General features: G+C 38.3%; 1 protein-coding gene across 1 annotated transcript in view; it reads right to left on the bottom strand.

Moving 5' to 3' along the window:
• LOC103470649 (BDNF/NT-3 growth factors receptor) overlaps nucleotides 1-11,619 on the bottom strand; it is a 26,472-nt gene extending 14,853 nt beyond the window's left edge. Inside the window, exons 1-5 of the mRNA XM_008419260.2 lie at nucleotides 11,610-11,619; nucleotides 10,217-10,347; nucleotides 3,602-3,774; nucleotides 3,253-3,408; nucleotides 2,101-2,185 (exon numbers count right to left, since the gene is read on the bottom strand). Coding sequence (XP_008417482.1) covers nucleotides 2,101-2,185; nucleotides 3,253-3,408; nucleotides 3,602-3,774; nucleotides 10,217-10,347; nucleotides 11,610-11,619 — 555 coding nt within the window. The remainder of the gene's footprint in view (nucleotides 1-2,100; nucleotides 2,186-3,252; nucleotides 3,409-3,601; nucleotides 3,775-10,216; nucleotides 10,348-11,609) is intronic.
• Between the last annotated feature and the right edge of the window lie 6,107 nt (nucleotides 11,620-17,726).

Raw genomic sequence — 17,726 nt, 5'->3', positions numbered from 1 at the left:
CACACACACACACACACACACACACACACACACACACCCACACACACACACACACACACACACACGCACACACACGCACACACACACACACACACACGCACACACACCCTTACACACACACACACACGCACTAATACACACCTCCATCTCTTCTAGGTGCCGAGATGCGGCCATCGTCCTGAAACTGCCGCTCTGCTGTGCTGTTGTTCTCCTCTGTATTTATTTTGTCGTTCTTTCTGTCTCTGACAGAGACCCTGTTGCGGTTTCTGCTTTGTTTTGTCTCCTGTACGATGCCTCTTCTAGGCTGCTGAGCCTCTACACTCTTCCTCCTCCAAATATGTTCCTTTATCGCTCTATTACTGCCTTTTCTCTCCTTTTTTGTATTTGCTAATCTGTTTACTCCCCTGTCTGACATCCCACTTTTTTCCTCCCTTTTTTCCCCTCCTGCTGTTTTCTGTCCCATCTCGTTCCTCCTTTCATCTTTTTACTGCTGTCTCTACCCCCCCTCTCCTTCTCTCTTCCTCTACTACTGCCTCAGCATACTAAGCAGAAGTTCTCTGATTACTTTTCTTCCTGAGAAACGATGAATTCAACTCCAGAGCTCACCGCTGCTACCTTCACCCGCTACCCGTTGCCATGGATACTGCCTCAGCACTTGGCATTATTGAGGAAGGGGTGAAAGGAAGAGGGAGGAGGAGGAGGTTGTTATGTGTTGTCACACAGAGACCGTACTGAAGAAGCCCACTCAGAGATTTTTTTTTCCTGATGTGCTTAATTTTCTAAATGCAGAAATTAAAACAAAATAAATAAATAACACACCCAAACGGTCGGTCGCAATGCTCAACTAATTGTCCCTATTTTGACACTGCAGCTGTTCTTTGTGTTCATGAATCAATGACATATTACAAAGCATAATTTATCTCGCTAATATACAGCCCCGGTATATTAGCGAGATAAATATGCAGAGTTATTACTCTGGAACACAAAGCACACCGAGCGTTTCCTTTTCCTGGACTCTGTTCAACAAGAAGAAGAACAATACATCCATTGCATGTCATATAGATTATTATCTTTCAAAGTGTCACTGTTAATGTCATTATTTATTCCAAACAGAGATTTTTCTTGTCACCGAATGAGCACTCCTCCCTCTCCCGCCTCCTCGGAGTTATCTGTCACTGTCAGTCATGTCAGTATGTCACAGCGGATGGGGGAGAGGGTTGGAAAATGGACAGCCACTATCGATCAGTCAATACAGTTTATTAGGCCTTGGCCCTTTGGGAAAGTGACAGATAGCTGTACAGCAGGAGAAACCCCGCCCCACAGATTTACTCCTGACTCACTCATGTACCCCTGGGTTATCTTGACACTCAAAGTAAAGGCGGGGAATGACACAAATAAGGCAACGTTGGCAGATAAATGTGCGCTAACGCTCTTCTGTTTGTGTGCAGGCACATTTATTTTTGGCTCTGCTGTTTCTAGATATGCACTCATTACAATAAAACAAATGGATGCCCTTTGTGGGTGTTACACCCCGGTGATCTTCCTCTGTAGCATAAAAATGTTCTTTGTCCAACTGTGTGTGCATGACGACATTTCTATTTCCTTTTTTTCTTAGAATGTCTTCACATATATTAGAAAACTTGGTTACAAGCAAGAGATTTTCTTTCTCTGAAGCTCGCTTGGCTATATGTTCTGAAGCTTGTGGTCAAGAGTGAAGATGGTAATTGTTTTATATGTTATTCTTTCTCATAGTTGAGGTCTTCGGATTGATTAATGCAATGCAACATTAAGTAATTATTTAGTTGTAATGTTGACAAGAGAAATTGCAAAAAATTAAAAATAAATTACAGTAGGTAGTGGAAAAGTAACTTATCTGTTTAAAAATATAAGGTAAAATGTTTCTGTATTGGAGCAAAGTGGCAGACAAAACGCTTACAGTAACAAAAGTTGACTTTTTAGTTCATGCCCATGCTCGGGTGAGGGGTGGCAGTGAAGTGTGAGGCGGAGCGGGGGGGATGCAGATGGAGACCCATGCAGCAGTAAACAGGGGAGGGGTCGGTTGAAAAAAGGGCTAGAAAAGATATCGACACATACACCTACCCTGTAGTAGTCCGTGCTGTAAACATCTCTGGACATGCCAAAGTCTCCGATCTTTACCAGCAGGTTCTCACCCACCAGACAGTTCCTGCAAAAAAGAATAACCAGATAAATACAAACACTGATATGTTACAGAGGTGGGTTGGCCGTCAGAGGCTGAAGTCTTGTGTGTTTTGATGTTTTCCTGAATCAAATAGTTTAATTATCTCTCTTTACTGTCACCAAGTTTTAAGAAGTCTGCTGATGACTTATTCATTTGTTTTCAAGTGTTTTCAAGCAGAGGAAGATACAAAACATGCAGGACTTCAGCTTCTGATTGTGTCATAATCTCCCATATATTGTTTTTTTACTGTACATGGGTTTCCTCAAAAGGTGGGTAAACTGTTAACATGTAATCATGCGAAAAGAAATTTACTCCACCAGTCAAACTGTGAACAGGCTTCAAACAAACTGTTCACACCATTCAGTGTCGCTAAAGTCAATTATCCTGCAAAGATGAGGGAATTAAAATTCCTCCACAGAGATGAAAAACTGATGTAAGTTTGATGGCAAATTCTTGCTGCGTAGGGTAGAACAACCAGTTATTAGTTCTTGGGGGCAATTACCTTTTCACCGCGGCACAAACTGATTTGGTTAACTTTTTTCAAAATAAAATCAAAATGTATTTGTCATTTTGTATTTACTTGGGTTATTTTTTTTGTCTGATATTGAAATTTATCACGTTCAACAAAAAAGCGGAAATAGAACAAATCCGAAATAGGTGAAATGCTTTTTATGGCTCAGCATCTGAAGGGTTCATTCAGTTATGTCCTATTGTGATATCGAATGAATATATCAGACAGAAATCACATTACACAGATATTATGTACTGCACGCTGTGTCCTGTAATTTCTTTGGTGGTTGCTCTTTTCTAAAATATTTCAGCGTTTATTGGAAAATTGTAGTGATTGTTTCAGTCATGAAAACGACTATTTCGATGAGATCTTTTTGAACACTTATGTTTTCTTGTCTTTTCCAACTAAATATAGGAAAACACCACAATAAAGTAATTCATTTCTGAGTGTTTCCATTTTTTTTCAATATTGCCTGTTGATAAAAAAAAAAGAAAAAGGAAATAAGTCATTTCAGCAAATAATAACGTAGTAAGTGACATACCTGGTGGCCAAGTCGCGGTGCACAAAGTGCTGTGAAGCCAGGTAGACCATGCCAGATGCTATCTGTTGGGCAATATGGAGCATCTGAGACTGGGTCAGCTCCACGGGTCTGGTGGTCTGGCCTTCTGCCATCAGAACTGCATCTGGTCCGTGAGCCCTACGAGAGAACAGGTGACAAACGTTCAGATGTGCTTTGTACTTTAAGCCTCAAACAAAAGACACAGAGCAATATTCAGCTTCTCTCGAGGAGAGTTTTTAAATGACAAGCTGCTGCTGAACATTGTTTCCAATTGTCTGATTATGTCTGTCCACACTGGCAACACTCAGTGCAATCAGGAAGCGAGACGTGCCTGAGGAACTTGTTCAGGTCTCCGTGCTTCATGTACTCGAACACCATGATGAGAGGGTCGCTCTCCACACAAACGCCATAGAACGTGACAATGTGCTCATGCTGTAGGTTGGTCAGCAGCTCGGCCTCTCGGTGGAAATCCTTCCTGGCGTTTTCACTGGCCTCTTTCAGCGTCTGCAAATACGTAAACACATACACGCACATATGCACACATAAGTGGCGTTTTTAGCAGAGCAACAAATAAAGAAACTTTGCGCCTTTTGCTTTCTACACTGCTGGTGATGAGCAATTTTTCATTCTGGGCTTTCAACATATTATGTTGGTTCTTTTTTCTCAGTGGAGGCAAACAGAGTGCTCTCCCAAACAAACTGCGTTCCAGCTCAGAATACAAAGAGTTAAATTAATATTACATAGACAAAGACAAGGCAGGGAGGTAAAAAAGAGCCTATTTCTAAACTAATCTTAATCTCTTCAGTGAATCAGGAAATCTTTGAGGGAGGTTGAGTAACACAAGCATCTGTGACGGAGAAAGAAGAAATGAGAGAAATGTCAGTGTGTGAATAGGGCATGAAGAGTTGCAGGAAATGAAAGTGATACAGGCTCTGTATTAGTTTCCCATGCAAAAAAAAAAAGATATAGAAAAATTCTCTTGTCCCACATGAATAATAGATTGTCTTCCTACATCATATGACATGGATATACGTGAGTCGGTGTCTCTCTGTGTACCAAAACACAGAAAGAAACTCAGATTACACACACAGAACAAGAGGTCATGAAGTGAATGACCCATAACCCTTGGCTCAGAAAGCGCAGATGGTAGAAAACCTGACCGCACGCAACTTCTGCAGCCAGCATTAAAGCAAAAGTGCATCAGGGAATGTTTTTCTAGTCATGTACATACCAATCTGTAATAGGATACAGCATAAAGATTACATGCAGAACTAAAAGAAGATAAGAAGATATGTGAAAAACCATTGTAAAGTCAAGTACTATTCTGAAGTGGGAGGGAAAAAGATGCTTGTTTTTTGTCATGAATATGTATTGTGCTGCTTCTAAGCCATACTTTTAATCCAGTATACATTATCTCTATCTAATTTGCATGTTAGCAGACTGAATTTTTGTAAGTTGCTTGCTCTCATTCAGAAAATCACATCTGCCTCAGATTTTAAAATGAATTTATCTCTGGGTTTTATGAATATGCTATGATGTGAACTATTTCATTGTACCTCTGCATGTATGTCCAGGTGTCATCTCAAGTCCTTTGCAGGCTCTAAAGTTCAGCATGCATTGCATGATGTTTTTAGTCGTATTCAGCTCCAGCTCAAACTGTACAAACAACATCATGGGGTTTAATAATTCACAGCTCACAAATCATGTTCTCACACCGTACAACTCGATCCTTGGATGCAACCTGACTGCTCACAATGTATGCGCGTTTATGGCACATTGAAGCCTTGAATCCACAACTATGAGGAAGAAGAAAAGCGTGGAAGTGAGGAGCCGCTTGCCTTAGAAGAAGAGACGGTTCAACAAAAAAAACCAAAAAGTTCCTCCTTGCCAAATCTTGCCTTTCTGCGTCGAAAAACCGCAACCTAATTCCACTACAGTTGTCTGTATGCTTTTACTGCAGCTGTTTTATGCTAATGTTAGAAAGATGAGTAAACCTTAAGTTAAATATGCAAACAGACATGCTTGGGGGGGAAATATTTTATGTGGCTTTGTAGACATCGGAAGTTCATAAACTCAAATATTAAAATTTCTGTCTTTTGTACTGACTTGTGTACTTTCAAGCAAGCAACATTCAATTATAATATTAATATATCACATTGCTGGTTGTACTTAATTCTAGCAAGCCGGGTTGTTTATATACTTTTAGTGAGAATCATTTCAATGACTTTTAAGAGTTTCAGGTAAATTTGTGGTGCTGCTTCAGAGCAGTGCCACACCCTTACCAGAGGGTTTAATTTTTGTTTGACTGATTGGGAGCTGGACGCCAGCCAGATCTCAAAATTGGCCAGATCTCAAAACTGTTGCACAACTAAGAAATCAGGTGAAAATGGATCAGCGCTCGTACACTGTTACCTGGCTGCTTCCTTCCTACGCAATTACGCTCCGTTACTATTTCTCTTTGCTGCTCCAGCTGGGGATTCATTCCCCTGTTGATCTGGATTTCTCCAGTATAATTTCAACCAACCAATCAGCGAACAGTAGGAGAAGTCGTGAACGATGACGTCGAGTTTTAGAAACGTGGTCTGCCTGTAGTTTGGCGGCAGCAGAGGAAGTGAACGAAGCCACTCAGTCCGTTTTGGCCACGCTTCCGGATGTTGAATTAAGATTAACAGCCACTTTGTTTGGATTGACACTTCTCTCTTTGTGGTAGAGGACTGCTGTTTACAGTGCAGACAATTTTCAGTAAGTATCATAGCGACAAACTGTTGCGTTACATACACCACGGGCAAATGTTAGCGATTGGATACAGTTTTAAACTTCGACATAGTTCACGCCTATAGGAAGCAATTATTTCTCAACAGCGGAGGAGTCAGACCCTCTGTACGAAGTAAAGTGCAGTACAAGGGGCTGATTTTTACGAGCCCTCAGTGTATGCTCAAGACAAGTTGAAGGTTTTTCTCTAGAAATGATCAGCATTTAGCTCCATCCATCTGTCCTAAAATCTCTGGCCAGCTTCCCTGTCGCTCAAGAAGAAAGCTGTCCTCACAACACGAAGCTGCCAACACAAAGTTCATGGTTCAGAGTGATGTGCATGTATAGATTTCAATCAGACGTAGCATTTTGTAAGTTTGATCTCAGTTGCTGAGAGAAGCCTCTTTCCCACATGTGCTCTGTTTGTTTATTAGTTTCATTATTCAATTAATTGTTTCCTTTTAGTTTCACAATCATGTGCTGCGGTGTGTTGGTCTATTACATAAACTCCACATAAAATCTTAAGTCTGTTATTGTGACACAAGAAAATGGGCAAGAGTTCAAGGTGAATGAATATTTTTTTGCTAAGCACTAGATATAGGAAGTGTGATTTGGCTTCCTGCTTAATTCCAGGATGTTGAAACCGACAATTTCTCTCCCAATTTTCAGCTTTGTAGGTTACACAGAATGCTTCTTTCTTATGAGCGTGGATTTACAGCTAGTCAAATAAGGAACACATTTTGTCTCAGCAAAGATCCTGTTTACTGCTTGTCTGTGCTTAATCATTGAAGAGCACCAAATAACCTCTATAAAATAATCATGAATCACTGCACGGAGCTGGCCATAATAAAGCTGGATCCAGGGCGGCTTGCTGCCGCCGAGACTTCCCTGTGAGGCAGAAACGTCTATAAGCGGCCCATCACGCTCTCACTCACTGAACTCAAAGTTGATTTAATTCCCAGGCCAAAAAGCCACAATATTACGCTGTTAGTCATCCAGTCTGAGCACATTCAGGGTCTTGGACAGATAAAAAAGCAATCAACAACCTCTAACTCAGAACTGTGGTGACTCATTTACATGTGAGAAAGAAACATTATTGGACGCGTTTGGTGTTTCTGATGGATGGGATACAGTCAAGTAAGTGTGCTGCATTCGTATGGATGTGAATATTTTACTGAGCATCGGTACTTGCTGCAGCGTGATTTTGATTGATGGCTCCTCGGTGTTTAATATACAGTCAGAGCAAAATAAAGTAGCTTCCATGTAATGGCTGACTGGGTGATTGATAACTGACTCCCAAACTGACACCATTAAACTTTCTTAGCGAGTGCATGTTTTAATATGGTAAACAATCAAGGACATGTTCTCGTGCTGCAGCGCAGACAGAGTGCACTGTACGGACAAAATAATTATGTGTAATTATATATTTAAATGGCAGATTGTCAGCTTATAAACCGGTGCTCAGACAGCTCGTCTGCCATGGTGTTCGAATTTATGAAAGGCGGAATAAAAAAAATAAAACGAGTGAAAGGTGATTTGTAGATAGAGACAGCATGAGAGAAGAGCATTTATGATTTATAGGACAAGCATAATATTAAACCAAAGTTGTAAACCATCCCATCTTACTTTAAACTTTGCTTTTCCCTCAGCAGTTCTCTGGACTTTCTCTCAATATTTTAATATTTTATTCCAACTTTTTGCTTCTTTTTCTGCTATTTTGTTTGGCAGATTCTTTGCACATAAAGGTTTGGATCATGGTGAGGATTTAAGAAGCAACAACATAACAGTTGACACAGGATCTGAAAGATTGATTGTACTTCAAAATATTATACACCGTTGATCTACTTGCTAAAATACACCAACCAGATTGTGTTTTACTTATCAAAGATTCAACCAAAGAAGTGGAACAAGTGCTGTTGCTGTGTTTACAGTCAGAAAAATTTCACAAAATATCTAACATAGTTTTTCCAGTTTCTTAAACCTCTCTGATGAGTTGTGTTGCTTGCTTATTTCACTTTTCTCTTGCCTCTTAGATACATATTTTGTAATTTTGTAGACGTGAACTGAGTTAGATTGCAATCTCAAATAAAAAACTGCATCAAGTTGCTGAAAGAAACAAACAGCAGCCAGAATTGCAAATCATTAAGTGATGTTTGGAGGTTTCACATAGGACTTCATAAGAAATTTTGTAAAGTGTGTGTCAGTTACTCAAACAATATTGTTAAACTTTAAAAAAAATTGTTTCTGGGTGCCGAGAATCCTGCTTCTCTCCCAAACCAATTAAAAAGATTGACATTTTGATTGTAATGGCGCTGTAGCAGAACAAAAAGCAGACTGGGCACCTTTATCTAGACTAATCTGTCAAAAGAACATTATTCCAAAACTCTTGGTCTACACGCTCTCTTGTCATGTTTTTTAAACAGCAAATGTTTCCTCTATGTCCAACTCCAAACTTGTGCAGTCTCATTTACTTTCGCATTATCAGGAACAAGATCCCCTGCAGGTCCTATGACTACTGTCTTTAATTTATTGGAGACTTCATTCAACTTCTTTCGGTCTGCTCACAGGGTGAAATTGTTTGGACAACCACACCTGGGCATGTAAGGCAGTTTTTGAAAATACTCTCCACTTCTTTTGTTTAGAGAAATGGCTGATTTTAAATGATTTTTGATTTTTTTACACACCCATTCACTGCCATAGTTTCATTTCCAAATGCCTCAGAAAGGTAGGGTTTTTCTGTCAGAAAGAAAACCAAACTAAATATTTGAGGCTTAAAGCTGACAGACCTTCATCAAAAGGAAGAGTAAGGTTGCTCCAATAATGTGAACTTGATATGATACATATGTAGGAGGTTTTAGCAATTTTAGTCAGGTGAAATATGAGGGAATCCTAATTAATTCCTCTCCAGAAATTGCCTGATTAATGTATTTTATTTTTAAAAAACAATAATGTTTTGTTTGTTTTCTATAGACATTTCTTTAAATCTTCAGGATTATTTCATTTCACATAAACACCCATGCGTACAAATAAACTTAGCTTTTCCAAGCTGTCAGCGGGAACTCCGGCTCTAGAGATTTTTCAGGTGAAAATTTGGTAGAGCAAGCTGACTAAGCTGAAGCTAAGCTGGCAGGCAGCATCAGCAGGTGGTTTCAGGGATAAGCTGGAGGAAAACAGGAAGTCCAAGAAAAGAAAAGAAAAGATCTGTGGGTTTTCGTGAGGAGGATCTGAGCCAGGATGATGAGTCAGAAGAGGGAGAGAGGGAAAAAAATACTGCAGGTGTAAGCAGGAGGTGCAGAGGAGAGGAGGCTGGGAGGGAAAGGAGAAAGGAAGAGGGAGGAAGGGTGGTCCTGTCACAGGTCATGTATTGTTAATGCACAATTCTTCACCATTCAGATCCTGTTTCACTGCGGACCTGCACAGAGAGGAAGAACCGCCTTGATGGGGAGGCTGATGGGCAGATACATGTTACAGAAGGATGCTTCCTGGGATGCCACTCAATTTCATCCTGGAAGTCAGCGGTTTTAGCTGTAATCCCACCTTACCTCTTACAGAGAAACCCTTGATAGGGACGACTTTGTCATGATAGCAGCGGAAATGGAGGTGAACATAGGTTCTAAAAACGGCACCAGTGCCATATGAAGGATTATATCTCGGAAGGATGTGTATCTTTTTCAGTAACATGAGATTATCTTCTGTAAGTTGCTCAATATTTTGAATATAATGCAAGTATCAGATATCACTTCTTAATATTGACCTGGCAGTAATTTCACTCTCACTAACTAATTTAAAACCAAAAAATCTTTTTCAAACCAAATTTCTTTTAAAAACTCATCATGACTTGAATTTTCTTTTCCATTAACCAGTTTTTTTTTTTTATTATTATTATTATTATTTTTTTAATCATGACACTCCAGTCTTTTTCTGGACATTTTGAATGGTCACAAAAACAAAATCTCACAATGAGTATTCAGAGATGCAATATCTGCTTTCTGACAGACGATTACATATGTCAACAAAATCAGAGAGCAGAATAAGAAACCCTGATAAAGGAGATAAAGATTTAACCCAGAACAGGATCATTTCTGTGCTATTTTCTAACTTCCTATACAGAAGCAGAACTATTTGCTCATGTTTCTGCTTAAAAGGCATGCGGTGGAACTGTAAAACGCATGTAAGGAAGTCATTTCATGATTACCTTGACAGCAACGAGTATCTTCTCCTGGTCAGGTGAAAGGTTGTAGCACTCGGCCAGGAAAACTTTTCCAAAAGCTCCTTCTCCCAGTTCTCTCTTCAGCACGATGTTGTGTCGCTTAATGTGCTGGACAACTGGACAATATGAGACAGACAGGGGACAGGATGTAAAAAAACATGAACATAAGGCACGATTTGCTTATTGCTGAGGCATCCGGGTTTTTTAAAATCAGATTTTGTGATGTTTATGACTGAGAAAAAATATATATTCAACAGATTTACATATTGAGAAATGTCAAAACCAGAAGTTTGCATATGAGCAACAAGTCAGTTTATTGTTTTGTTTATTGTTGCACAGTCATGTTGAAACCTACACTGTTTCCAGAAGGTAGGGAGCTAGAATTTATCCAAGACGTCCTAATATATTGGAGCAATGCGAGTTCCTTCCACTGGAACTAATGGGCCGAGCCTGACCACTGAAAAACAGCCTCACACCATCAACTTTACTCTTGAAACGATGCATTCAGGCAAGCGCTGTTATCCTGTTATCAACCACCAAAACCATACTTATTTGTTAGATTGCCAGACAGAGAGGTATGACTCATTATTTGACTGCCATGGAGTCCAGTGGAGACGTCCTTTGCAAAACAGTGTCTAATGCTTTGCACTGGACTTGGGGATTTAGGCCATGAATATTAATACAGGTACATCATCCTTAAGTTGATTGTTTATGTTTTGCCTCGTTTTTAGCAAAGAGCTCTTTAAAAACTATATTGTAAGATGGTTTAATCTTTGGTATTTTAGACTAAAAATAGGAAAGTATAAGTTGTTGCAGTTGCAGGGCATTGTTGCCCCATTTCTCTTGTTTTTGTTCTATACCACACAAAAAGAAAAGATAACAAATCCCTAGAGAGCAGAATTTGACCTTGTCTTTTTCATACTGCATTTTCTCTCCGCATTAAATAGTAATGATAAGGCCCGGTGACTGTTATATAAGGTGCTGCCATTATCCTGTAATTAGTATGAAAACAAAGTAAGAACAGCTGGTAGCTGTAGATGAGCTTTCAGTGTTTCTCTGTCGCTACATTCATTTAAAAAAACTTCAGTCAAATATTTTTTGATGTCTTGAGTGCTTAAAACCTACAAATTATTCCTAATTGGTCATTTTCTCACATTTTGTTTTTCTTTTTTTTTCAGCAAAAATACATGATTTGAAAATCCTTCTTGCACCACATGTGATTTCTGTTGCAATAAATAAATAAAAAAGCAACAGTTTCCAATCCTTGCAAATTGCTTTTGCTACTTGAAGCTTGGGTTCAAACCTGCAAGTTTCTAAAAGAAATAGTAAAATTGTGAAAAGTAATCAGTACTTTTGGTATTTATCTGTTCAGATGTACCATGATACATTGCGCCTCTGTTTTGCTTAATGCATGTAATCTCCTCCTGCTGCCAGCTCACCCACAGTTGGCTCAGAGGGAGCAACACTGTTTTCTGTTGCTAAGGAATTTGTGACTCTATATGCCAGCTGATTTCAAGAAAATTTGGCTTTTCACCGTAATTATGACTCAATGTCTTATGATACAGAATGATTAGCACTGTGTTATCCTTACTTAGACTTCATTAACCCTTAGCTTTTACGGCCCAGATGTTGACGCATAAGAAAACCTGAGGCACACAAGCTTGGGAACGCCCTGAAACACACACATCAGCACATGAAGGAGGATAAAGGAGATTTATGCATGATGAGATTAGGAGGCATATTTAAAGAAAAGCTGTCCGCTCAGAATATCACATTAAAGCCCAGCCAGTTTCTGAGAATCAGTCGCCTTGATCCACACTGTAAACTGGTGATGTTAACCACAACAGTGTCATACAGATAGAAACAGAACAAAAGTGTTATTATATATTTAATATTCTAGAATATTTAACATCAGTTTCAGACAACACAGTATTCCTTTCTTGAGATATTTTCACCAGAAGCATCAGGCTGCTATCGAAACCGTTACTATGGACGTGATTTGACCCAGATACACAGCCGGCCTCGTCTCCTCACTGACCTGTTTGATGTCAAAATGAACATGTTTAAAAAGTGGACTTTGTGAAAGGAGGACATTGTTTAAGACTGATTGCATATGTCCAGCACCTTGCCTGCTCCGTTGCTATCCTGCCATGTAGCAATTTAACAACGCCTCAGGCGGTGAGTTCAAGGTATAAAAAAATCGCTTTGATGAAAAGTTATGTCATATTATTAAGCCCATGACCTGATTATGATTTATAGAAGATAATATTTTCTGGTGTATATTATTCCTTCTAAAAGTGAAATTAAATAATACATTTTGTTTGTGTTATTTATTTGCGTTCCTTTAAAACATTTGACAAAGCGTCTCTGCTTAACCTGGTTTGCATCTGTGTTTGCAACAAAACAGAAAATCAAAGCTGGAGGGAGCTTTTTTCTCCCCAACTGGATGAAATATTTGTTTAATTTCTGAGCCAAATCAAACGCAACATTAAGCTGAGCTTTCACTTATACTTTGGTCATAGTGAGACTTTCTACTGAAATGAAAAATGTGTTGTTAATTACAGAGGCTGCAAATGCAGTAGCAACTGCAGAAATGTGATTAAACAAATAAACTTGACCAGATTTGACTTGGTTTAACTCCCGCTACCTTTATTTTTTTTTGTTTTGTTTTTTTTATTATTGAGTTCTTATAAATGGTAGTAGCTGGGGGAAGTAAGGGATCTTCTGTAGCTGTCTGTGTTGCAGCTAAGCTTAAACAGCTCTGCCTGAAAACTATCCTTTGCTAAATTAAAGATTTGTGAAGGCAAATTATGAGGAGTCCACTGCAATTTTCTATGTTGGAAAATGTGACTTAAAAATATTTACTTTACTTTGAAATGATTTTTTTTTTAATGATCACCCAATGCTCCATGTCTTTGCTGAAAACACCTGCTGAAAAACAATCACCATGCTTCTTTGTGATAAGTTACAAATAATAGACAAAGCCAGAGATTTTTGTGGTTTAAAACAGCAACAGACAAATGTATTTATTATCACATGAGTGTACATAATGTGCACAAAGATTGATGCAATTTTGTGCTTTTTCAGTTTTGGTTGTAAAGTAGCCCTAAGTAGCCTCAGAACTGTAGGAAAAGTTTTGGTAACACTTTATTTGAAGGGGTGTGCATAAGATTCACATAATACTGTCATAACATGAATTAACATCTGTCATGAACATGAAGGAGTCCTCATGAATGTCTATGACTGCAGTCATGAAGTGTCATTCGGTAAATAATGACTCTTTAATGCAAAATTGACATGGACTTTCAATTGAATTCTTAGTGCCACTTCGCATTAATAGTGTCATTATTTACTGAATGACACTTCATGACAACAGTCATAAACATTTATGAGGACTCCTTCATGTTTATGACAGTGTTATAAGCACATCCCTTCAAATAAAGTGTTGACAAATTTTCCACTGATTGGAAAGAACCAACATATCTACTATTGCCTAGAAAATATAGGTTGTGAACTTAATCCATTGTTCAAGCTAAGTTTTAATCTTTGTAAAATGATATAAAATAAAGTAATATATGTTTGGCTACCTAAACGTGGATTTAAAAAAAATAAAAAATTCTTCATTATCCACTGGATTCAAAACTCCAATCAAGGAATCCACAGTACAACGTTTTCTATTTTGTACGTAATGAGTTTTTCGAATACAAGGTCAGAAGTAGTGAAGGAAAAAGCAGATCAGAGAAGTCGTAACTAGATTCAGTTATGACATTTGGGTATCTACATAATACATCAGAATATCTAAATAATAATAATCAATATGTTATGCAATGGCTGAGCACAGATTTTCTAGGAGCAAAACAATATCAAAAGGAAATAGTGATTTCAAACAGGAAAGTGACTTATTGGTCTGGTTGCTGTCTAAAACAATAAGTTCATGGAGTCATGTTAGTATTTATGGTTTATCTTTGGTTTCTTCCATAGCTACGGAAAGAGAGCTAATTATCTTTCCCACATTCCTAAATTCTGCAAGAATGTAGATGTTTCAGTGTGTAAAAAGGTCATGTGTGTGCACTGATGTGATTTCTTTCATCTTCTTTCAGTCTTCGTGTGAGGAACTGCAGCTGCAGTGACAAATTAGTTACAATTCTCCATGCAACAGCAGAATACAACGAACCCATGTTCCCTAAAAGACAGCTACCCGCTATTTAACCATCTAATTACCTCACCACACCATTTCCTACTGTGGCTGTAAGTATTTGTCCATGAAAGTGCCTTGCGCCACTTCTCCTTAATTAACATCTTCAAATAGCAAATAAATTGATGTGTGCAGACCAATGCTTCCTCCGTCTCCGTTATTTTCCTTTGGCGTGAAGCCCTGTTGGCTCTCTCAGCGTTTTTACAGTGGATTCTCTTTTTATTGCACAAGTAATGTGTCGGTGTAATTATTATCCATTTATAAAAGAAGAATGTAGAAGTAAATGTAATTTCCGTACCTGGCAATTTAAGGTTTTTGTTTTACTGTTATGACAGCAATGACAGCTGCTTGTTAGACCTCTGCTCTGGAACGTATATGATGTGCAGTCGACCACATTTAATATGTTTCACGCACATAACATCTGGTATTAAAAATGAGTTATTTATGGTATTTACCTTCATTTAATCTTCCTCAATCTGTTCTTAAATGAACTCCTGTTTGCTCAACAGTTCTCATCGGCAGTCAAACTGTTTTAAAAGCGAAGGGAATGAATGTTCCCAAACTACTTTCTCTAACATCTTTGGCAGTTCATTTACATGGACAGCTCTAAATGTCTTTATAAACTCCTAAGAGATCCAATTTGATCAGCATCTTCTAAGCACCTAAAACATTAATTGTAGTCTGTCCTTTTCTTTCCTCCTGATTGTCTCATCTGTCCAAAAGACTTTTTTATGGTGACATAAAACGACTTCAGCAGCTTGGAAATAGTGTGTCTCTTTGCTGGAACCATGCAGTTCAACAGGCCAGATGAAACGATGTTTGACAGATGGTTAGTGAGAAGAAATCCAGCTATGCCAAACTCTTCCCCGATATAATCTGAGCTGATCTCGTGTCTCTGGTTTTCCTCTGCATTTTTCTATAAGTGAGCCACCACATGCCCTCTCACTACGAGGCGTAACTAATTGTGACCTACATTTTTTGACGTGCGAGTGCACGAGGAAGTGTGCTTGTCAATGGGTGTTTATGAACACTGTACTCTTCTGTTGACATATGAATAACATTTTCCAGAAGAACGGTAAACCGTGGTTGAAACAAAATATGAACCCTGAGATTTGACTGGATAATAATGATGGAACAACTGAGAGATTTAATACATGAAGTAGAGAGAGGAACGTTGCTCTCTCAATCCAGAGCCAACAGTCAGGACTTTGTCTGAGCTTGTTTGTGAAGTCTGATTTTTACAACAAAAAACTTTAGATAATCTATGCATTTCAAGTTACACTTTTCATTCATATAGTTTAGCTTTTTGCTCCTAGTGTCTGTTCTGTCATGTGCATTTTTTACACGCAGTGGTTTGTCATTTGTGACACAAAATCCCCCGATGGGGTTAGTGCTGCTCTGCACCTCATTACTTTTCCATAAGGGAATTTTATTCCCAAACTATACTTTGTAGCTTTTCTAATTCATATTGAACTTTATTGACCACAAATAACAGACCCACTGTCTTAAGTTTACATAAAAACCTAATGTGAGTCACAGTATGTGAAATGTGAAAAATATTGTACTTTGCATGAACCAGTTTTACAGCTACACTAAACATATTGACTGCTGAGCTTATCTCCACATCACCCCACTTTCAAAAGCCTAAATAGCTTTTTAAAAACCTTGTCTTTTCAAATTAACAATAGTATTTATGCTGAAACCGTACATAAAGTTTGAAAGATAGAAAAATCATCTGCTTCGTCATGAACATGTCGATAAAATGAGCAGCTTCTTAGCATGGCTTGCGGAGCATAAATGAGGAAACGATTATTTTTCGGAAAGCTAGTGTACATGGCCAAGAAGAGTCACCTGCGTCTTGTTAAAACCAGTAATTCAGTTTTCTGAATTTTATTTTGTATAATTTGGTTGTATAATTCATTGGCAGTTTTATAATCTGGGCTGAGCCAAGATTTTTACACTTATATAAGTTTCTAGTTTAATTGCTACGTCCAGCAAACTGACTATTCTACACTAACCATCAGTGTTGCACTCTCTTTCAAAAACATACATTTTATGAAAGGAAAATAGAAACATCACCTTATACTGAGCATATGTACCATTTAGTTGATTTAATAGTTTAAACCATGAGGGTTACTTAGAATTATTTTTCTTTTACTAAACTTTTTAACATTTTGCAGTAAAACTGATGTCCGTAAACACAAGACTAGGTTGCTCATTAGTGACTCAAATTGCTTACATCTCATTATGTTTTTTGCTCATTGTTACTAATGACGATTAATGATAATGTCTGTAGTAGTTGTTCTTTCAAAAAAATAAATTAAGGCTGAAAGACCTCTTGAATGTGAAAGCTTCCTGAATGTAAAATTTATTTCCTCCACGAAAAAAACGTCATATTGTAGTAATTTTGACAATACTAATAAACACTGGGACGTTCAAATGACAAAAATCTGACCATCAGTAAATAACTATGTTTTTACACCAAGCCGCAACCAAAAAGACCTTCAGCCTTTATTCATGCCATAGTGTCTCTAAGCTGCACAGTAAATTAACTATAAACTGAGTGCATGCTAAGATTAAACTGGTCAATCATTACCACAGTAAATTTTGCTTCCACAAACCTGCACGTTTTGCAGTAACCGCTTCCTAATGCATCTATTATGGTTTCCAACAATCATGCCTCCTCTGATGTTATTATTGTTAATGAGGTGTTCACTTCTGAAGAAAAGCTGCACAACTCAAGCCGTGCAACACATCTAACATTTCCCGTGATTAAGCATGGATCCATCATCTCTGCACAGTAATTGTTGCTTCTCTGCTGCCAGGAACAGATCTCTGCAATCATTTAAGTAGCAACGCATACCCACTGCTGAAGAGACAAGCTGGTTAAAGCCATGATTAAAGAGCAACCAAGAGCCACTTTGCCAAACTGTCTCCATCAAAGCCAATTGTACCTGTCTCTAAAGGCCCCATTGCCAAATAATCGCTCAGATACAGGCTGTATTTAAAGCATATTGCCTGAATGTGACTCAAAGAGGCACACAGAGCAATGATTGTAATGACTGCGATATATATATATTTTTTAAATAAATACAAAGAAAAGGAACTGTGCAGACACCACAGTGTGCTATTGATTAGCATCGATCCAGAGAGCTTTCATTCTTGTCTTTCAGCTGTAAATCCTAGTAAGCTGTTCAGTTATATAGCGAGACCAAAGAGGTCAACCCGGAGTCTCTCATTAGTATACCCTCTAACATACCTATCCTCCAGAAAAGCACACACACACACACGCACCCCCCC

The sequence above is a fragment of the Poecilia reticulata genome, linkage group LG9, assembly GCF_000633615.1.
Source record: "Poecilia reticulata strain Guanapo linkage group LG9, Guppy_female_1.0+MT, whole genome shotgun sequence".
NCBI classification, from domain to species: Eukaryota; Metazoa; Chordata; class Actinopteri; order Cyprinodontiformes; family Poeciliidae; genus Poecilia; species Poecilia reticulata.
This window is presented reverse-complemented; position numbering and strand designations above follow the sequence as displayed.